The sequence below is a fragment of the Phlebotomus argentipes genome, unplaced genomic scaffold (assembly GCF_947086385.1).
Source record: "Phlebotomus argentipes unplaced genomic scaffold, Phlebotomus argentipes genome assembly contig_5, whole genome shotgun sequence".
NCBI classification, from domain to species: Eukaryota; Metazoa; Arthropoda; class Insecta; order Diptera; family Psychodidae; genus Phlebotomus; species Phlebotomus argentipes.
The window spans coordinates 7668109-7689425 of record NW_026776165.1 but is presented as its reverse complement, the minus strand read 5'-3'; the positions used below and the strand labels follow the sequence as shown (position 1 = coordinate 7689425).

Genomic DNA, 21317 nt, shown 5'->3' with positions numbered 1-21317 from the left:
TGTCGCCTCCACCACTCCATCTCACCACTGCGCTCGCCGCTCTTCGCCACAGTCGCCGTGAGGTGGAAAGTGGCGGCAATTTCAAAGAGAGCATGAAAATTGGGGTACCTTTCACCATTCCTCTGGATGGTACAAGGCGGTAGATGATGAGAAATGATGAGTTGAGAGCGGAAAACGCACTTGCAGTCGTTGTTCTAGTGTTTTATTGAGGTAATACTCCCCTCCTCTACATTACTTGCTCCCAAATCTCCTCTTCCTTCATAGCCTCCCCAGAATCCTCCTGGAGCGCCTCGCCGTCTGGATTGGCAAGAAACTTCTCTACTCGCCGGATGTGCGACGTGACGATGACTCCGTGTGCCTGGCGCTTGTGCTGCGTCAGATGGTAGCCCTGGATAAAGCCCTCATTGCACAAGTCGCACTTGAAACGCTCGCCCGTGTGGCGTCTCACGTGTGCCTTCAGGTCGTTGCCCTGAGCGAAGCTCTTGTCGCAGTGCGGGCACTGATAGGGCTTCTCGCCCGTGTGCACGCGCGTGTGCACGAGCAGATTGTAGGCCCGGTGAAAGCCCTTGCCGCACACGGTACACAGGTGACTCTTCTCGCCCGTGTGATAGCGCTCGTGCACCGTGAGATCCGTGGCGCGTGGGAAGCCCTTGCCGCAGTAGCGGCAAGTGTAGGGTTTCTCGCCCTTGTGGCGCCGCAGGTGAATCACCAGATAGTCGTTCCGCACGAAGCGTAGTCCGCATTCGCTGCACAAGTACGGCCTCTCGTTCACGTGCAGCTCGTTCATGTGGTCATTGAGCGCCTTGCGGCCCGAGAACGTCTCCTTGCAGAACTTGCACGGACGCTCGCCGTCCTCCTGCTTGGCGGCCACCTTCCGAATGCGGGACTTCTTGCCAGTCTTCTTCTCCTTCGCATTCACGCGATGACTGGTCTGGTGTCTGGCCAGCAGCATCTGCTTGGAGAATGTTCGTCCGCATTCCGGACACGAGAACAGCTTCATGTTCTTCTTGGCGCCCAACTCGCCCGCCGTGGGGCCTTTTCGAGGTCTGCCTCGCTTCCTGGACGATGTCGTGAGCTCTGTGACCACCTCCACAATTGGGATTTTTTCATCTGTGTTCCCCAGAATCTCCTCGTCCTTGACGAAGTCCTCTTGAGTGTCGCCCCCTTCAGCGGATGATCCCTTGTCGTCCTCTGCCGTCGAGAGCATTTCCCAGAACTTCTCATTCGACTGCTCGCACGTCTTCCGGAAGCGATAAGCCACATACAGATCCGCTTCGCACTGGTCACAGATGTTACTGGGCAGTTTTTCGTGTACCACAATCTGCACAGAGGAGCAGAGAAAGTATGAATTGGAGGACTCATTCTTACCTGTGTGCAAACAAACTCACATCGATGGAGGTGCAAAACTCGATCATATCGATGAGATGAGGTGTGAATTTCGTCTGTTTCTCATTCGTCCGCATGCAAACCCGACACACCAACCCATTCATTTCCATTGTATGTCCACCAGGAAGGACTCTGTAGTGCGATTGCGACTTCCTACGTGAGGAATCACTCAAAATAGAGGAATATTTATTTTTTCATGGAAGGAGGAGCACTGTCAATCCTTTCTAGCAGTATTGCCATCGCTGAGATTTCTGACGAATTCGCCGTGTCACAGCACCCAAACAAAAAGTGACTCACGCTTTGCTCATTTCAAGACAAAGTGTTTTCCCACACGCGAAATGTCCGAGAGTGAGTATCACGATGTGCTGAAGAAGGCGCTGGATGCCGACGAGGTCGGGGATGCAGATGAGGCGCTGGAGTTGTACACGAAATTCGTGGAATTGACGCTGAAAATTGAAAACAAGGCCTCCAAGGAGAAGCTGCAGGCGCTGGCCAAGCAGGCTCTGGACAGGGCTGAGGAGATCAAGGGGCGTCGCACGGAGTCCCGCACTGAGGACGTGGCTCAGGTGTCTGCTCAGCCGGCACTGTCGCCGCGCGGCGCAGGGGCACAGGGCTACACGAAGGAGGAGAAGATCGTGCTGGAGCACACATCGCACATCAACAAGCACGTCTTCGTGCCCTTCATGAGCATCGATCTGGCGGACAAGTTCCTCTACGCCATCCCCTTCTCCGACCCAGACGGGCTCCTGCAGCTGGCGCCCAAGCAGCGCTCCGAGCTGGCGTCGTGGCAGCGCATCAGCGAGCTGAGCGAGGACGCCAAGATGATCCAGAACCAGAACATCGACTACTTCAGTATCCAGCAGACGATCGTATCTGACTGCAGCTTTGTGGCGTCGCTGGCCGTGTCGGCGCTGTACGAGAAGCGCTTCGGCAAGGCGCTCATCACGTCCATCCTCTTTCCCAAAAGCTCATCTGGGCGTCCCGTGTTCAATCCCAGCGGCAAGTACATGGTCAAGCTGCACGTGAACGGCATCCCGCGCAAAATCGTGGTGGACGACTTCCTGCCGGTGGGCAGACGCGGCCAGCTTCTGTGCAGCTACTCTAACAATCACTCGGAGTTTTGGGTGTCTGTGCTGGAGAAGGCGTACATGAAGCTCATGGGCGGCTACGACTTCCCAGGTTCCAATAGCAACATCGACCTGCACGCCTTGACGGGCTGGATTCCCGAGCGTGTGGCCATAAAAATCGACAACGCCACGTTCGACGGCGACGCTGTGTTCGAGCGCCTGCGCACGGGAATGTCCACTGGTCGGTGCCTCGTGACCGCCGCCACCGGCGATCTGGCGGAGGCTGAGGAGAAGCGTACTGGCCTGGTCGCGACGCATGCCTATGCCGTGCTGGACGCCCGCGTGACGCAGGACGGTGTGAAGTTGCTGCAGCTGAAGAATCCCTGGTCGCATCTGCGCTGGAAGGGCAACTATTCCGAGCTGGACACCGCTCACTGGACGCCAGAGCTGCAGCAGGAGTTGAATTACGATCCCGCCGTGGCGTCGAAGGTGGACAACGGCGTGTTCTGGATCGACTATGCATCCGTGCTGCACTTCTTCGATGTGTTCTACGTGAATTGGGATCCGGCGCTCTTTCAGCACACGTACTGCGTACACCAGATGTGGCGCGCGGGCGTGGGACCCACCAAGGATGTGTACACGATAGCTGAGAATCCGCAATTTCTGCTGAAGATTGGCCCAGGCTCGGCATCAGTGTGGATTCTGCTCACGCGGCACATCACGACCATTGAGGATTTCAGACAGAACAAGGAATACATCGCTCTGGTGGCGTACGAAAATGAGGGCAGGAAGGTGTACTATCCGTACGATCCGAAACCTTTTCACGAGGGCGTGCGCATCAACAGTCCGCACTACTTGTGCAAAATCCGGCAGGATCCGCAGAAGACGCGCCTGATCACGCTGGCCATTTCGCAGTACGAAAAATCCACCACGATTTATTACACGCTCCGTGCGTACTCGCGCGATCGCTTCGAGCTGCACAAGATCGACAGTGGCTTCACGCACACAGAGAGAGTGAATGGCGCGTGGGAGGGAGAGTCTGCCGGCGGCTGCTCTAACTATCCGCAGACGCACGGCAAGAATCCCAAGTACCGGCTGACGGTGGGGCCCAAGGCGAAGTGCACGCTCCTCGTGGAGCTGCGCGCCCCGAAAGTCTACCAAGTGGGCTTCGAGGTGAGCACAGTGTCGTGCGCCGATCCGCAGGTCACTGCTAACTTCGTGCGGCAGAGCTCGGGCGTGTACAGGTCGGGCTACTGCATGCTGGAGCTGGAGAGCCTGCCAGCGGGCGTGTACACGCTCGTGCCGACGACCTTCCTGCCCGGCCAAGAGGGGCCTTTCATCCTGGACATCAAATGCTCCACAGGGATAAAAATCGAAGAGATTACCTCGTGATAACAATTTATTAATAATACATTCTCTCACATCCTGATTCTCTTCCGTGTCTCGGTGTTAAGAACGTCTTCACTCGCACAGTCTAGCCACTGGGGAAGCTCCTGGGCCGCTTTCGTTCCTTTCTCCGCCTTCTCTCCACCAATCGTCAGCTTTTTCAGCTGCATTTCGATGTCAAGCGTCGCCGAATCTTTCCGCAAATCCTCGAAGCTCTGCGAGAGATTCCTCCGTGCGTTGCTCTTCAGTCTCTCGAGGGGATTTCGCGTGGGCGTTCGCTTGATGGGGCTCCACGTGGCCGAGTGGAAGGAGAGATCCGATCCCGAACTGTCCATGCTCTCTGGGATTGCTTCAGAAACTGATTCACGGCCAACTTGCTCTGAACGTGAAATACACCAAATCTGTAACCGTCGATGATCACAGGTAGGCGAAAGTAGGTCATTTCGAGTTAATCCCTTTATTGCACTCCGCAACCCTTTTAGCCTGAACTCTAGCCGTTTAAGCAGTCACCTTGTAATTCCATTAAAAGGCCCAAGATTTACTTCAGTAACAGTCTTTAATTCATTTCACTTCATGGAACAAAAACATAGGAATATGTATGAAGAAAACTTAACGATATTCAACTTCTCAGTCTCTGTGATTTTTATTCAAACCCCATTTGCTTAAATACTCTTTGCTCAAAACTTCTCAAATTCATAATAAACAACGTCTTAAATCCTAGAGCCTTAATCTATTTCATCCCATCACATTCCCTTCTACTTCACCTTCTTAAGAAACCCCCCTCAAGTTCAGTTCGCCGTATTTCCCTGATGCGCTTGCGTGATGGTCCGCGGGTCGGCCGGCAGGAACGTGATGGCACTTCGGATGTACGGCCCATTAAACACTGTGTGAAAGGTCACGTGCTCGTTGGCCCTGAGGTTGGGCAGCAGCTTCGGCGTGACGAAGATATACTGGCACATTCCGGGCTGTGCAGTTTCGTCCACCAGCAGTTCGAAGATCTTGCGCTCGTTCTTCGGGTCCATGCCCTGATTAATCTCGTCCACGCAGCGGAAGGGCACCTGGTTCAGCTGCTGCATCGCCAGCGTGAACGTCGCAATGGCCACGGTTCTCTCGCCGCCCGACTGCACGAATCTGTTGAGCCGCTGCAGAGTCTCCGTGTTGCGGAACATCACCATGATCTCGATGCCATAGCTCGAGTATTGATACTGCAAATGCGAAACGCAGTGAGTTATTCGTCGTATTAAAGCATTCTTATGAATAATGTGTTACTCACATCATCTTTCCTGGTCAGCCCCAAATCTCCTGCGTAGCTCATGGACGCCAGGAAGAGGGAAAACTTGCGGCTGATCTTCCCAATGATGATCTCCTCAATGGCCGGAAACCACTTCTTGTGCATCTCACTCATCCTCTTCTGCATGTCCTGATGCTGAGCACTGCTGTTCTTGATCTTCTCCCGCAACTCCTCGATCGTCTTCTCCCTGGCTTCGTACTCCGCAATCACGGCCTCATTGTGGCCCTCCATGCAATCCACCTGCGCCTGCAGCGCATCCAGCTGCTCCTCCAACTGGTCCATCGTGGCGGCGAAGGCGCGGAAATGCTCGTGCTCTTCGTACTTCATGTCGGCGGGAAACATCGCCACCTGAAGCGCCTTAATCTCATTCCTCTTCTCCACGATCCTCTTCTTGATTCCCTCCAGCGAACCTTTTATCTGATCTACGAGACTCTGCGAATTCGCCACAGCGCCTTCAGCATCGCAAAGGCGCCTCTTCAGATCACTGTTGCTCTCGTTGACCTTTTTCAGCATTTCCCGATTTAACGCCAACTGCTTGGAATGATTCTTCCACACGCCCATCTTATCGACCTTCTGCAGCTGCAGCGCCAGCGATTTCTTCAGGGATGCCTTCACGCCACCCTGATACTTGCGCTTCTCCACGTCCAGATCAATCACCAATCCCTGGATGTGATTCAGCTGCTCCTTCTGCTCCTGCACGCGCTGCTGCAGTCGCCCAATTTGCACCCCTTTCGCCACAACATCCCTCAGCCTCACCTGCAACTCCCTCGTCGTCTCCGCATTGTGTCTCATCCGTGACTCGTACTGGCTGATCAGCGATCGCTGTTCATCGCGTAGTTTGGTCAACTCCTGCAGCTTCTCCTGATAGCTGCGTAGCTTCGACTGATCCGTCGGCGTGCTGAGCAAGCCCTTGCCCGAGATCTCAGTGCACGTGGTCGTCGTGGCGCTGGAATAGCGCGACTTGGCCAGAGAGAAGCGATGAGTGCGCGTGAAGAGCAACTGCACCCTGCCCCACTCTGTCACCTCATCCAGCTTCTCATCCGTGCTGTCGTCGCCTACGGGAATGTTGTGCAGATTGTACACCTGGCAGAGGAAGTTGAGAATCGGACACGGGCCCTCTACCATGTCCAACAGATACTGCCTGAAACCGAAGCGCCTGGAAGTGGAACAAAGACAATAAGCACGAGTTTCTCTAAAGTCCCAAAATATCTGCACTCACCTGATCTCATCAATGGGAATGTTCGGCTTGTAGTTCACCTGAGTCGCTGTATCGCTCTGCACAATATTCACCTTCAGCTTCATCTCGTGCGTCAACTTCTTGATCAGCTTCTTCGCATCCTCCGTCTTCTCGCATAGGAATGCCGTGAAGTCACGCACGCTGATCGTGTTCTCCAGGAACTTCGCGTCATCCTTGTTCTTCACCTTCAGCTCCAGCGCGATAGGATCATAAATCCGGCCGCTGAATATCTGGCGATTCTCGCGCAGCCACATTGTCGCCCTGTACATGTCCGGATGGCGCAGCTTCAGCGCTTCCAGGTGCTGCTGTTCTGGCGTCTCACACATGGCAATCAACCTCGTCATTCGCTGCATCTCCGTCTGGATCTGATTCTCCACCCTCTCGGTCAAATCGAGGCGCTCGCGCATCATTGTCTCATCCTGCTCACGCAATGTTTTAACCTGCGCCTGCAGAGTGCTCTTCTGCCTGTCTATCTCCGGCTTGTTCTCCGCAGCCGCCTGCAGTTGACCCACCAGGCCTGACAGTATGTTGGTGCAGTTGATTATGTCCTCCTCCTGACTCTCCTTCTGCCTCTTGGCGTTCCGGAAGTTCTGCCTGGCCTCACGGACTTCCTCCTCGATCTTCTCAGTCTCGGCATCGAGCTTAGACAGCTCCGCGCTGATCTTCTCCTTGCCATTCCTATGCGTAGTGATATCAGCGTCAAGCTTCCTGATCTGCTGGAGGAATTGCTCACTCTCCTTCTTAATCGGCTCCAGCAGCTTCTGTTTATCCTTCAGTCCTCTCACTGCAGTCTCACAATCCTTCTTGCAGTCTGTCATCTTCCCGGTGAGTTCCTCCGCTTGCAAGTGCAGCTTCTTCATTTTTCCCACTTGCACCATCTCCTGCAGCCTCGAGTGCATCTCCATGTTGGCAATCTTTACCCTCAGCTGGTCATTCTGTGTCTGCGCCTCCTTCAGATCCGTTCGCCACTTGCCCAACTCCGTGCCCGAACTACTTGCCTGCTTCTCCATCGCCAGCAGCTCCTGATACATCTGCTGCATCTCCTCATCACATACAGACTTCAGCGTGCTAACAAACAACTCCTGTGGATTCAGCTTAGAGAAGTCCTGCACACGATCCTGCGGCAGAAATTGACACAGGTTGTCCACTTGGATGTTGAATGCCCTGACGCGCTCCATGTAGGCCTTCTGTGACACTTTCTTCTTGTTCACTTTGAATCTCAGATTGTTTTGGTCATCAAAGGAGCGGTAAAACTCGACAGTATTCTGCGCGTCATCCTCGTAAATCTCCACAGCAATCGCCGCCTTGTTCGTGCCGTTCTTTATGAAGTCCTTCAGCTGCTTCCCACGCGCCAAAGTGTTGCAACTCCCGCCCATTGCAATCACAATTGCAGCCACAATCGTCGACTTGCCACAGCCATTGGGGCCCAGGATGACATTCAAATAGGGTCCAAAGTAGATCTTCACTGCATTGTAGGTGCTGAAAATCAGATAGGACATCTCTCAGTGGTAATCTTCAGGCGGTTTTTGTCAGGAAACTCACATGAAATTGTTCACAATCACGCATCGAATCTTTCCTTTGTAAACACCCTCCATTTTAAGGTTATGATCTGGACCACTTTTGTATGCTTATTTACCACAAATTCCTGAGAGATATTCAAGGAGATTTTAGTAAAAAACACTTAAAACAACGCTCTTGCATGAATTGACAGTAGATTAACACTTATGAAATGCTTGCTTTCCACGTAAATAAGAGAAATTCTGCCCTCTGAATTTTTCCGCGCAGTCTTCGCGTCTGTTTTCATACACTTTGGCGGCGAAGATGGCGAAAAGCTCTGGTGCCCCGATAAGGCAGTGTCTATTCTGTAACACGGACTTGTCGTAGGATTTACATCAGACACGATATTGAGATAATTCTACTTCTGTAATATCGCTGAAAATCCTTATGGAAGACACAATCATTGAAATAAAAGTCTTCTTCGTATTCTTAAAGTACAATATATTGGTTTTTATTGACTATTTTGACTCCGTACAGAGAAAAATATCTGTCTCAGCATTTCTCATACAACGATCCAAGAGCACCATTTTTCTGGATTTTGCAATGAGAAATCACACTATAAATCTATCTTCCGGCACATCGCAAAAATTCACTATTCTCAATTAAATAAAAATATCATCTTGTAGCTCTTCAACTCTACATAAAAGTCACAGCATGTCGCATGTTTCGACGACCTCCGTCGCGGCCCAGAGTCTTTCAATTGGGATCTATTGCTATGGATTGGCGGTATCACAGTCAATGGTCACAGCTCCGGCCGGCGGCTGAAGTTCCTCGGCAGGCTGTTGTGGCGCGCGGCCGCACCCGGCGAATCCGGCGTGTGGCCGCTCACATCCCCGGCCGAGGGCACCTTGTGCAGCTGCGCCAGCTCGCGGCCTGCGATCAGCGCCCGCGGCAGGTTCACGCAGAGTCTGGGCGCGCGCGTGGCCTCTTCGTAGCTCGGCACGCGGCACTGCAGCACTTTGCGGGCCGTCTGGTGATCGGACACGGCGTCGTCGTAGCTGGGCGCCTCCTCGTGCACGCCTCTGTAGTCCTTGTGCGGCCCGTAGTCGAGCGCCTTGGCCGGCGCAGGATCGGGCTCGAAGGCGAAGAGCTTGATGATGGAGGGACGCGCGGTGGACGCGCTGTTTGGATATCGGAACGATTCCAGGGCGTCATCGTAGCTGGGAAGCCCGGAAACGAGGGTGTAGCTGGGCAGGGAGTCACTGTCAAAGTGATGCAGGCCAGCCTCGAGGTTGTCGTTCGCTCCCTGATGACTTTGGTGTACTGCAAAGAGGGAAAGAGGACAAGAAGTTAATTGCAAGATCTTTCGCCATTTTACGCCATCTTTACAAATTTGACAATTAAAGATCATCTCAGATCATATTGAGAACTGAAACACCTCATCTAAATGACACGATCACGCGCGGGAAGCGATGAGCTAGCAATGATCTCGAGGTGATCGCGTTGCAGCCAAACAGTGTGTCTTGAGCAGGTGCAAAAGTGAGGCTTGTTGAGGGTCAGTCGCTAGATAATTGCCGTGCACGCCATTTGTGGGCTTCTCCCTGGCACGCTAAGGCACATTTCGCGAGTGGTCACTAAAATGTGTGGCCTCTTGAGGAGCGTCTTGGCTTCTTGGCAATGACATCAATTGATACACATTTCGCTATTGCACAATGGAATGCATCGGCGCGATTGCATCAAATCCGTCTCTAAGGCACGACCGGCTGATGAAATTGGTCTGGAAAATGCCTCAAAAGTGGGCTCATCGAGCCTTGAAATTGATTCTTCGGGCAGACGCGGTGGCCAATTTTTCTGCGCGATCAAGGTTGATGAGCTTTCGCGAATTTAACGCTTGAACTGCGGTGTCATAATTGATGAATTCGCGCTTACGTGCAAATGAATGAAAGGAATTGGTCAGGAAGATTGGAGGTATTTTATTCACTCTCAAGACATCATTTAGCGAAGAAGTGCAACATTCAAGACTCCCAAGTTCAATTGCACCGGAAAAATGTGAGTCTGAAGCGTCTGAGAAAAATTCTGGGACAAAGATCTAACTTCTAAAATTAGAAGGAAAGACAATAATATTGACTTAGAAACAGGTGATTTCTTCAGTGATCAACTCGAGAACGTCAATGGTTCGATCCGCACAAATTGTCTCTTAATTAATTAAATTAGCACTCAGACACGAGAGGAGATAAAGAACTTTTTGCACTTCTCAAGAGTTATATTTAGGAAAACTTATAATAGTGTTTCTAACTCTTTCTAGTTATCTGTAATCGTTCACAATTGGTTATGGTCTTAAATCAGAATACTAAGCATAGAAGACAGTGACTTAGGTGACTTATATGAAGTAAAATCACGAAAAATATTATTTATCTGCTCTCCAATAATGAGGTCTGATTAAAGCAATTGCAAGCCGAAAAAATGGTAGAAGACACAATTTAAAGTTTAAGTTCAAAGTTAATGATAAAATCCCAGTTCCACATAAACCAAGCTAAACATGTCCATGTTTTTTGCTAGAATTCTCATAGTATAGTCAAAACATGAAAGAAGAAACGTAGAAAACGTTACTTTATTACCATGTTTAGCGCGTGAATTTATTTAGAGGGGAAAACCGCGTGTTTTTAAGCATCTGGCTAGATTTTTCTCAAGTGATCTCGAGCCGAAAAAATATTCCACTGATAGAAGAGAAAAGATGACTTCTGTTTTTTTTTTTTTGAAGTGGACTTGAAATTTGTCCTGATCCTCAATGCAAACAAATGACGACCCAATTCAAGAGGCTGAGGATTAATTGCCGACAGGAAATGTATGTAACTGTTCTGTTTTAGTGGATGAACACAAAAAAACAGAGTCATTAGGCCGCGTTCGCGGAAGACGTGAAAATGTTGAACAATAGTCTTTTTATGCTAGCAATGGAATTTGCAAACATCTGACTTATTAGCATAGCAATCTTCCTTGTCGCTGGCGATCTTGTGTGAATATTGATTGCGAATTTAAAGAGATTGATTAATTTATCGTAATTTAATTGCACTGAAATTGATCACAAACGTTACAAGTAACACCATCATGAAGATGAGCCTTCTGGAAATCGCTCATGGTGAAGTTTATGGCAAAGGGAAGAGTCTTGACCGCTTTCAGGGCTTCCGCGAAGATCCTCTGTCTCTCATAAATCAACAAATCTGGATAACTTATGAGGTTTGAGCTAAATCCAACGATGATTCCTAAATCCATCAAGCCTTCGAGGTCTTCACATGTCCAAAAAACAGTAAATTTCTCCTCAGCAATAAAATTTTGTGAATCACTGGCAAACGCCTTGAACTGCAATTTTGATCTCCAGTTCATTTCGGTGTTACAAATCAGTGGCAAGGGATGACTAAAAACATTCTTGCGATAGGACGAAAATTTGGTTTGTCCGTCCTCTGTAAAAGTAACAAAAATTCTGTCGTTCAGTACAGATACTTCAGAGCATGAACTGGTATCAGCCATTGGATAAGCCTCGATCCTTCGATGGAACATATACTCAAATTCATTGTACGTTTCGAAGTTCCAACATTCAGGCGTGTGACCGAAGAAGTTGCGGAAAATGTGATTCTTTGCTGAATCTCCTGACATCAGAAGGATCACATTATAGGAAAAGTTTGGAAATTCATGAAATTCTTCCTGTATTTTAGGACATGAGCCCTTAAATATTGTCGCACTCGAAATAGTGAATAAAACGAAGAGGAAAATTGACGAGATCATCATTATTCGCGCTCTCAAATAGAACTGAATTTGAAGCAATTTGGTGGTAATGAAATGGAGTAATTTGGATATATTTTTTTACTAAAACGTTTAATGCATATTTAATGTGATTGTAATATTTATTGCTGTCTCACCATGATATAAATAACAGCCTAAACAATGGCGATCCTTTTCATCTTCAACACAAAAATTGTTTCCTTTTGTTCCTCTGGTCTAAAAGAAAAGGTGGATATTTCTGACCATTTGATCACATGAGAGTTCTTCAAGCGCAGCAATAAATAAAATTTATCGAGAGGAATAGCATGAGAAATATTCCAACAAAAGAAGTGTGGAATCCACAGGCAGATATTTCAATTTCTCCCACAGAAATCATCCCGCCCTTCCAGGAAAAACCCCCGGGGACAAGTTGAGGATTCCCCAATTCCTTACAGGTGTCATCTCAATGCGTCTCCCAGGCGAAATCCCACACTTTTATCGTGGCCATTGAATGGCGAGGCGGAATTGCCGGCAGGCAATTTCAATTTTAGGGGTCGTTGCCGATGACGTGGGCGTCAGTGGGGTTGCAAGAATAATAATGCGTTGATAATACGCGATATGTGGTGCCGATTGAAGGGGAGAAACATCTCCAGCGAGAAGAATTTCGATGATTGATCGGGAGGGAAATATCCACCATCATTCCATTTCGGAAGGGCGCAAAGAAATGCAAAAGTGTCGCATTTGGCTGGCAATCATCAATTAGAGAAACAGCCAAACTTCTTCCCACATGACGATCCGCACAAGGGAGAGAAATCCACCTTATTGTGGCTTCCCAAAACATCTTCAACCCCTCGCTGTGGCGCATCCACTTCATCATATTTATTTATAAATATTCCAACTCATTTCACATATCCCTCAATCTCTCTGCCATCATGCGAACCCCTCGCATTCCATTAGGGTGTAGCATTTTGAGCATTTCTCCCTTCACTCTCCTTCTTTCTCTGAGGACCTCAAGATCCTTCCCTTCCCAGGGATTAAGTGGCGCATGGAGGGAAAATTACAATTTTGAAGATCAAATTTCCCGCCAAGATCCCACAGTTTCAATGCCCACGAAGCGGATCTGTTTAGACAAAACCCTGCCCTAATTACTCTTCCAGAGTGTCTCTCAATAAATCCATTGACAAGTGGTTGATTTTGTGCAGAAGACGGCAGGAAATTGCAGTGAAAATGGCACTTTAGTAAACACTCAAACACAAAATGTGCCTCCGCAACGCAAATATCTCATGAGAAGCTCGAGATTGTTATTGTTTTCTCATGAAAAACACCCTCAAATGACCCAAAGATGCGATGAAAGTGACGAAAGTGTGGAAAGGCAGTTTGATTGACCTGCAGAAGTGCTCAAACACAAGCCAGTATTCATGAAAAACATCATCTTGTCGACACTTTTCTCCTCTGTTTGTCTTTAAGGGGATTCATTTCGGTCATAATCATGTATATAATCCATAAAACGGAGTTTTAAGAGAATTTTCAAAGATTTACATACAATCAAGACTGCAATGGAAAGTATTCAAATGTGACTTTCTGCACAACCTTTCCCAATACAAAGTTAAGTGTACCTTTGAGGGTACTTCTTTCCTAACTGGCATAAATCTTTTCTCCCTTCGGTTTCCCACCAGAGTGAGGCGAAGGAAGGAAAAACCATCGAACGGAAATGTGAGACTTGTTCATGTCTTTTTCGATGGCAATTTCCAGGAAGTTTTGAAGATCTCCTGCTGAGAAGACAAGAACTATTGACTTGAGACAGAAAAATCTCATTGCAATTGTGTGAAGATCAATTCGGCGCTTAATAATCACTATAATGAATAGAATTTCTCGACACTTCCTTGTGTTCATCAAATGAGAGTCTTTAGCGGAATTTCCCGGTCGATTCTGGACGTGTTGGAAAACTACACGCTTTCACAGCTCATGTTTGGCTCATTTATTAGAGCTCCAATGCAAATTACTCGAGAAAAGTGCTGTGGAAAAGGTCGCATTTGTCATCGCGATGCGGCGTGACAATTTGAGTTGTTGCGAAGTTCACACACGGGAAAATTAGGGTTTCCAATTAGGGCGATAATTAAATTGATCGTTTACGTGCACTCGGCGACGTCTTTCTCACCCACCAACCGTCAAACCAACCGTACTTGTGGCTCAATTAACATCATTTCGAGCGGGATTTGGAGTTTGAGCGCAAATATTTGAACTCCATTAGCACGTGAGGTGTTCTTGCTTCGCTCCGTTCTGGAAATTGAGATGACATTCCTCAAGTCACACGAATTTTCTAATACACTTAACATACAGTCTGTGGAAAATTTTCCACGTTTTCTCCTCTGCGTTGGTCATGCAAATTCATTGAGAAGATGGCAAAGTGTGTTGTTTTAGCAAGCGAGATCATAGACAGAAATACAAGTGTTGCACACGTATGCATCAGACCACAATTATTCCACTATGGATAAATAAAAAAAGTCTTGTTTGTCTTTCTGGAGTGTCTCAAGGTGAATTGTGTACATTTTACGCGATTGCCAATGAGTTACAACCGCATGACCATAAAAAGATCATTTGTAGTATATTATTGCAAAATCTATTAATGGACTTTCTTCATAGCTAATCACATGGAACAAAGCATGGTGGAAAAAATATAGAACAGCATTTATCTTGCTGTTGAGAATTCAATTTAAGCTACAAGAGAAAGTCAACATGGCCAAAACTTAACCTCTAGCCGAGGGTCTTTTGGGCAGTTTTTCGGAATGCCACACTTGAACTCTCGCGACGGTCTTTAAAGACCACACGACACCGACATGACCCTGCAACGATGATCCTATTGCAATTAATTGGCTTAAGATCGAGTTGCAAGTGTTGATCCAGCGCTTGGGATTTATAGAGCACGACCGGCTGAAGGTGATGAAAAGTGAATTTACAGTAAAATCGTGGTTTTGGAAACACATAAACATTGAATGTTATTCTTGAAGGAAAGTGAATTTTATTTGCAGAAACTATGAAAAGTCACTCTAGCACAAAAATAATCATATTTGCAAACGGATTTTGGCTATATTTTTCAAGAAATTTCGGAAAATTTGTATACTCTTAAATATGTTTTATATTCCAGAATGCAAAATTCTTATGTAATTCTTATTGTGTCTTAGAATCTATTTATAATTCTGCACAAAATTTGCCAAAACATCACATGATAAGCTCTTATCTGTGACTAAAACTGGGACATCGTAATTTAATCAAACGGTTCCTGGCAGATAAACACCAAATGCTAATCTAGCGAGTTACTAATTCATGCAGAAATGCTCGCATGAATTTATGAAATAAGATGTTACGAAACGCACTCTTTCTCATCCAGAGCAACAGAGAATCATGACGAAGGCACAAGAAGGGTCTTTCCTGAGGGCAAATGCACAAAAAAATGTTTCTGCCATTGAGAATTTGTACCGAAAACCATATGGTTGTCAGAGGATCTCTCTTTTCACATTCGTTTTTCACTGTTTATCTTGGGATCATGATCTTCTGGTGCAGTCTTGATTTTCATCCCTTCAAACATCCGACCATTCATTCCCCTGCATTGAGAAGCCCGGCAGGCGAGAAGACGGCCGAGAAGAATGCGAGAAATTATCAAAATTCAATATGATTTTAATGGACCTTTTGTTAGGCGATCTTTTCATCTTCAGCTGCACGCTATTGCAATTTACCTGGCGAAGGGATCGAAAATGCAGCGAAAAGGCGCACTTAAGGGCTCTGCTGAGCATTTTCAGGGAATTCACGGTCAATTTGAGGTCTATCTTGACTTGAATTTCACTCACTTTCTCCCATTTCTTCCATCTCTACGAATAATATTTGTCTTAATGATCTTGTCATATGAACCGGGTGGATTTAATCAATTACAAAAATAACTCCTTCAGTAAATAAAGTGGAGAAGGTAGTGATAATTAAGAGGAAAATGATGCTCCATCTGTCATTAATGATAAAATTCCATCTGTGGTTTGTTTTTTAACAATTTGTCTTGCGCCTCTCTTCTCTCTGTCGCCTAACATGCTGCATTCGCCTTCACGGGGAGATTTTCCTTATATGAAGACTTGCAGATGAGCATGAGGCGAATGCCACTTGCCTCGCTCCGGTCATAAATTCAGCCCACAAATTGGAAAAGTCACTAATTATTTTTATTTAACATTTCGGTTTCCCCCTCATCAGTGTGATCTTCCTCAGAATCACACACGAAAACCTTCAATTGCGGCCATTATTTATGGGGCGGCTGCTGTTTATCTTCCTCGCGAGTGTCTATGCGTTTTAGGTGGAGTGCAAGAAGTGGAAAAAAACAACAATGTCAAGGGTGGCAAATGGCTCTAGCTTACCATAGATGTGCTTTAAGTGGTGATAAATGAAACTTTCATTGCATAATTTCGCACTAAATATCGAATAACAACACGGTAATTATATTGCACTGAATTACAAAGTTATTCCTTATTAAAAAATTGCTTTTCAAATACATAAATGTATTGTAAAGAGTAATTTATATAAAATTTTACTCAATTTTTAAAATTTGTTATACGGAAAAATTGTCATATTTCCACATTTCTTGAGTTATTCTGCCCTTCAAATCGGTTCCACTAAGACATTAATCTGTGTACAAAAGCACAAAGGCTGCGCTGGGGGAATCAATAGCTGTGATTTCTCTATTTGGACACACCTTCAAGGCTGTGCCATTGCAAGTCGCGGAAGATGCTTTGAGGAAGCTGAGAAATATGCCAAGACTTTCCATAACTCAGTGGTTTTTATTCCACAAATAAGGCTCTCAAAAGTGACTTTTTATCAACAACGCCGACAAAGAGTGCGTTTCGCGCTGCATTTTATCCTCATTGATCACGATTACACGCTCTTTAAACAATCATGAAGTCCCAGACAGTGAAGAGCCTCGGCCAAGGAGAAACGATGAAATTCAATCTTGAACTCCCAGATATGAATGGCACACACTGTCCAACCACCTTTTTCGTATGACTTTCTCTCCAGCATCTGTCACGGATTGATCCCGAGCAAATATTTGTCATTCGTGATGAATTCAGGAGTCCATTGTGACCATCAATGGCGACAATTGATATTGTTATTTCATGCTCTGGCTTGGGAAATTGTATTTGCCGAAAGGATTTGTCACCGGCTTACGAGCCACTCAAATCCAAACTGCCATTTGTGCATTTAATCAAATTCCTCGCGCTCAAGCTCTCAATTGTGCTGGGCATAAATGGGCCAGAATAATTCCCTTAGGCCATTTCCCTCGATTTTCTCGAGAGGTGCCAAAATAGAATTAATATCAGAGTCTTGGACTCAATACGGAACGTAATCTTCATCTCTATTTATAAGTCTCACTAAGTCTGTGACTATCTTATCACTTCTTTTCGACACTTTCCCCACTTTTCTCAAACATGCGGGCCCCTCGACTCGTGTTTGCCCTCAACTTCTGTGATCAATCAAGATATGATGCGCTTGATGAGACCATTTCCACTCGGGATTTTCCCAGACGTGTCAATAAGGGACGCTCTTTGAGAGGTGCTTCGGCAAATTTAGCATATCATGTTACACTGATGGTAGTTTTTAGTTGTCAATCGAATGAGGTTCTTCCGAGTTTACAGTTTATTTATGGGATTAGATGGAATTTACAATGGATTACGGGATTTGCAACACAATTATGACAAATCAGCAATTGTGCAAGAATCTTTTACTGCTCAATCTGCTGCTTTACAACCGGTGCAGCTTTATAGATTCATCTGTAGCCAAATGACAAAGGAGCTCTAATCATACTTTAATAGTCGCATTTATTCCTGATTACAGTCGTCCAGGAGTCTTTGAAAAGACACATCAAATCAATAAAGCCGTAAAACTATTAATAAACTTTATAGAGCGCAATAGAGTCAGGTTTATTGGCTTCCCGCAAGATATTATCAGTGTTTCGTATCAGTGTTGGATCTTGATAATAGCCCTTCACCCACAATGCCGCCGTTCTGTAATTCCATATCAAATTCTGCGCAATTTAGAATCCCTCCTTAAACGATAATAAATGATAAACCCGCATGAATTGAGCCATGTGTCACTTTAAATCATGCCCCAAAATCTCAATCGCACCAAATGATTTTACAATCAGTCGATATGATGGATAAAGCAAACGAACCTAAGCCATGGAATTAATCCAGTGACGAGTAGATAGAGAAATTAATTATTTACCGACTTTGGCCTGAGGGAAGGCGCACCAATGATGAGGGTCAATGGTAAATGAAGTTTAAAGTCACTCCGACTGAGAATAAATCAAATTGATTTCAAGATCAAATCGAGAGAAATTCCCATGTGAAATGCTCTTTTAGCTGTGCCGAGTTGAAGTCATTAAAAGGAGGGTTTTTCAAGCAATCACACCAGTGACGTAGTTGAGAAGATGTACGATCCCAAGAAATAAGAATTAATCCTTCACTATGTTTTTCCCTTGGTTTTTCCTTTTCAGTTTTATAACAACTCTACGCCCATGTCAAAAACTTCTAACTTCAGTGGAAAACCTCTTTAAAATCACACTTTCGATGAGGTGATTCATGTGAATTGTTGAGTAAAGTGAAATGGGAAAATTTTAATCAATCGAACAATTTATCAGCGGTAATCATTGGAGTGTTTGCCGGAAAAATACGCAGAACAAATCCACTTCAAACGCCTTTTGTAGTCTTGAGTGGCGTGCAAGAGAGACTTACGGCTTGTTTTCCACTGCAGGAATTTGTGGTAGAGGAAGCAGGCGCACATGCAGAAGATTGAGGAGACTATCATGAGGGTGAGCAGGATGCCCACCCACACGTCTCCGATGAATCGGTCGTACTCCGCGTCGCCGGTGAGCAGGCCATCCCTGGCCAGGCCGCCGCGCGTGCCACTGATGGCGGAGTCGCCCAGCGTGGAGCTGAGGTCCATCTCGCCCACGCCCGTGAGCAGGACTGTATAGTTGTTGGACATGGCCAGCGTCTGGAAGTCCAGGTTTGACGGGATCTCAAAGGTGATCTTCGACTCGAAATTGTCCAGCATGTTTTTTTCACCACCACTGTTTCTAATACTCGGGACCTTGCCGCACTCTCACTGTCTGTTCATCTCTCAATCACCAGGAAGTGTGCTGATAAGATGACACGTTGAGCTCTCTTAAGCTCGACAGCACTCGATATGCGGTCGTCGAGATACACAACAATTGAAGGGCCGCGACAGTTGAGTTTCTCTCGAAAAAATCCAGGAAAAGAGCACTCAAAGAATTCACCAAATTGCGCACAGAGGGTGTTTATGATTTATGAGGCACGCAGAGAAGCACATAAGGAAGAGTTTGCGAATTCGCGGTTGTCACAAGTGTGTTTTGGCGCGCGTTTTTCATTCTCCAGATCGTCACACACGGTCTCCATCCACTGACCTTCAATTGGTTGCGCACCGTGCAAATATAATCGCTGGAATTGTCTACCTTCCTCAACACCTGGTCACAAATCGAACACAATGAGCCCTCCTCCTTCAAGTGCACACAACAGCCGAAAAGCCAGCAGTGACGCAAACTGCCGAAGGCGAGAATCCACACTGATTGTCGAGAGCAATTAGGCAGCACAATGCTAAAGCGAACAACCTTCGACACTCTCGCCGGAGAGCGATTCCGCAACACCTCAACTCGGTCCGGTGTCTCGGCACTGAATGAACTGAAGGCGCGCCGTGAGACTCAGCCGGAGCCAAGGGGTGACTCACTCACACTCTCCCAGCGCTCCTTCGCGCTCACGAGGAGTCACTTGGCATTTCGAGCATTGCGATGCGTTCCGTGCACTTCTCGCATGAGCCTCCGATTAAGCGACATTTGCCAATTTGACTCACAATCCTCATAATGCGATGAGACAGGAGAAAAACTGAAGGAAACCGGAGAAAACCACATTTTGGAGGAGGAAAAAACATTGTTTTCGCCCAACTTTTGTAATAAAAATAAACGTTTTTCAGTCTCTTAATGGCTTGACGAAATTAAACGGTAAAAATGAGACAAACAAGAATGATTCCACAGATAGTCTTGTTTACGTTTGCAATAAAATTATATTTTAGATATAATTGTACATTTTTTAAGCCAATTCTCTCCTTAGCCAAGGATTAATTTCACTACTTTTCATGATGATAACAACATTATAGTTTCTTGACGTGTATATTTTTTTGCATTTCTCTATAATATTGTGCTCGAAAACAAAGGTATACAAATTTTCCACAGTTTGTAAGAAAAATTGCAACTCACGAAAAATGCTCTTAACATTGAGGGAGCATAAATTCTATGATTCAACTACAACTAAACAGCAATGAACTCTCATTCTTGTTCTTTTTCGACACAATTTCACAGAAGCACCGCGAAATGTCAAGAATGCATTTGATACACATCGAAATATCTTAATTAGAAGCTATTCCAGAGCGTCTCAGTGAACGTGACGCTGTGCTGAGATAAATTACGAGATGGCGGGGAACAATTTGAGGCATCTTTGTCACCTTAATGCGTTCCTTGCTCTCCACAATCAACCGATCTCATGATTTTCATTTGACGATCGCCAGAAAATGTGCCTTGGAAACCGAATTTGGAACATTCGCGAAATTGCGAAATAGAGCGCTTTCCAGCCCTCGAATTTGCTCAATTGCGCGCGTCCCCGCCGAATTCCAGCTGTTGTGCGTGACGCGCCGCGCGAATTTCTATGCTCATCCCGAGCTATTCTCAACAGGTGAAACCATGTCACACGCCGCTAATCACTTGGGCGATCGATTTGGCTGCGAAGAATTGCGTATCGAGACGACTTTTAGGAGTCACACAACACACCAAAGCGTCGGGCATGTGCCAATAAACTCGCGCGGCAAAACACACCCGGGAGATTCTTTCATCCGTAATTGCAATGCTGTCGCTCAATAAAGGCACCTGAGAAGATAGTTTCTGCCGCACGCCCAGGCATTCCGCCCAGAGACAATCGACTTTGTATGGCAGACAATGCTCAAGAGCGATGAAGAAACGCGGCTTATGAAATATCCACGAAGAGTGTGACAAGAAGTTTTGCTCTCCGTGCAAATTGAATGTTTTGGAGCCTCTCTCTCCCTCTCTCGCAAAGAGAACTTTGCACACGAGGATTGGTAAGCAAGCAAGAAGAGTGGTGTTTTCTGAATTTCAAACAAATGAATTTGTCTGGATCGAACTCGATTATTTTGCTGATATGTGAAGGCCTCTTTGGAAACGTGCTGAATTTTTGGTGGCTAAAAAGAGGTGTCTTAAGGCAGAAATAGAATGATAGCGTATCGCAATGATATCACTTTTTGAGAGCATGCAGGAATTGAGTTTTTTTTCCTGTTTAGACCACTTATTTTTGCCGATTGCGCAATGATTGTTTTTAAGGCACAATTTGAACGCAAAAATAGACATAAACAGAATACAATTTAATGATCAGACCAAACATTAACTTGTGCTTTAGCACCAAGTATAAAAGTGTTACAGTTACAGAAATTTTTTTTTCAAATTTCTCATCACATCTTCTCACGCTTGTGAGTGAGCAATCGGGATTTGGGGAAATTTGAAATTGAAGAGTGGAAATGCCAGATCGTTTGCAATGAAAAGAAGCACCAAATGATTATTGCCCAGTTTTCTGCCGACTGAAATGCC

At 46.3% G+C, this 21317-nt stretch overlaps 4 protein-coding genes across 4 annotated transcripts; 1 reads left to right on the top strand and 3 right to left on the bottom strand.

Annotated features, from left to right (window-relative positions):
* Positions 1-186: 186 nt before the first annotated feature.
* On the bottom strand, positions 187-1625 carry LOC132265844 (zinc finger protein OZF-like). Its single transcript, XM_059766627.1, has 2 exons — positions 1389-1625; positions 187-1321 (listed from the first exon to the last, which is right to left on the bottom strand). The coding sequence occupies exons 1-2, from the start codon at positions 1494-1496 to the stop codon at positions 227-229; spliced, it is 1203 nt and encodes a 400-aa protein (XP_059622610.1). The 5' UTR covers positions 1497-1625; the 3' UTR covers positions 187-226.
* A 39-nt stretch (positions 1626-1664) lies between these two features.
* Positions 1665-3882, top strand: LOC132255640 (calpain-7-like). Its single transcript, XM_059751745.1, has one exon. It carries the CDS (start codon positions 1725-1727, stop codon positions 3843-3845), a length of 2121 nt encoding a protein of 706 aa, XP_059607728.1. The 5' UTR covers positions 1665-1724; the 3' UTR covers positions 3846-3882.
* A 512-nt stretch (positions 3883-4394) lies between these two features.
* Positions 4395-8017, bottom strand: LOC132255639 (structural maintenance of chromosomes protein 5). Its single transcript, XM_059751744.1, has 4 exons — positions 7910-8017; positions 6350-7846; positions 5113-6286; positions 4395-5044 (listed from the first exon to the last, which is right to left on the bottom strand). The coding sequence occupies exons 1-4, from the start codon at positions 7960-7962 to the stop codon at positions 4628-4630; spliced, it is 3141 nt and encodes a 1046-aa protein (XP_059607727.1). The 5' UTR covers positions 7963-8017; the 3' UTR covers positions 4395-4627.
* A 310-nt stretch (positions 8018-8327) lies between these two features.
* Positions 8328-19579, bottom strand: LOC132255816 (protein commissureless 2 homolog). Its single transcript, XM_059751979.1, has 2 exons — positions 18385-19579; positions 8328-9187 (listed from the first exon to the last, which is right to left on the bottom strand). The coding sequence occupies exons 1-2, from the start codon at positions 18704-18706 to the stop codon at positions 8667-8669; spliced, it is 843 nt and encodes a 280-aa protein (XP_059607962.1). The 5' UTR covers positions 18707-19579; the 3' UTR covers positions 8328-8666.
* Between the last annotated feature and the right edge of the window lie 1738 nt (positions 19580-21317).

Bases quoted from the DNA above. Each gene is read 5' to 3' on its own strand.
- LOC132265844 (XM_059766627.1), bottom strand. From the start codon at position 1,496: ATGGAAATGAATGGGTTGGTGTGTCGGGTTTGCATGCGGACGAATGAG. The intron at 1,322-1,388 runs GTGAGTTTGTTT...TCCTCTGTGCAG, and splicing joins AGTTTTGCACCTCCATCGAT to ATTGTGGTACACGAAAAACT.
- LOC132255640 (XM_059751745.1), top strand. From the start codon at position 1,725: ATGTCCGAGAGTGAGTATCACGATGTGCTGAAGAAGGCGCTGGATGCC.
- LOC132255639 (XM_059751744.1), bottom strand. From the start codon at position 7,962: ATGGAGGGTGTTTACAAAGGAAAGATTCGATGCGTGATTGTGAACAAT. The intron at 7,847-7,909 runs GTGAGTTTCCTG...TCTGATTTTCAG, and splicing joins GTGATTGTGAACAATTTCAT to CACCTACAATGCAGTGAAGA. The intron at 6,287-6,349 runs GTGAGTGCAGAT...TTCCACTTCCAG, and splicing joins ATTCCCATTGATGAGATCAG to GCGCTTCGGTTTCAGGCAGT.
- LOC132255816 (XM_059751979.1), bottom strand. From the start codon at position 18,706: ATGCTGGACAATTTCGAGTCGAAGATCACCTTTGAGATCCCGTCAAAC. The intron at 9,188-18,384 runs GTAAGTCTCTCT...CCCTCTTTGCAG, and splicing joins CCTGCAGTGGAAAACAAGCC to TACACCAAAGTCATCAGGGA.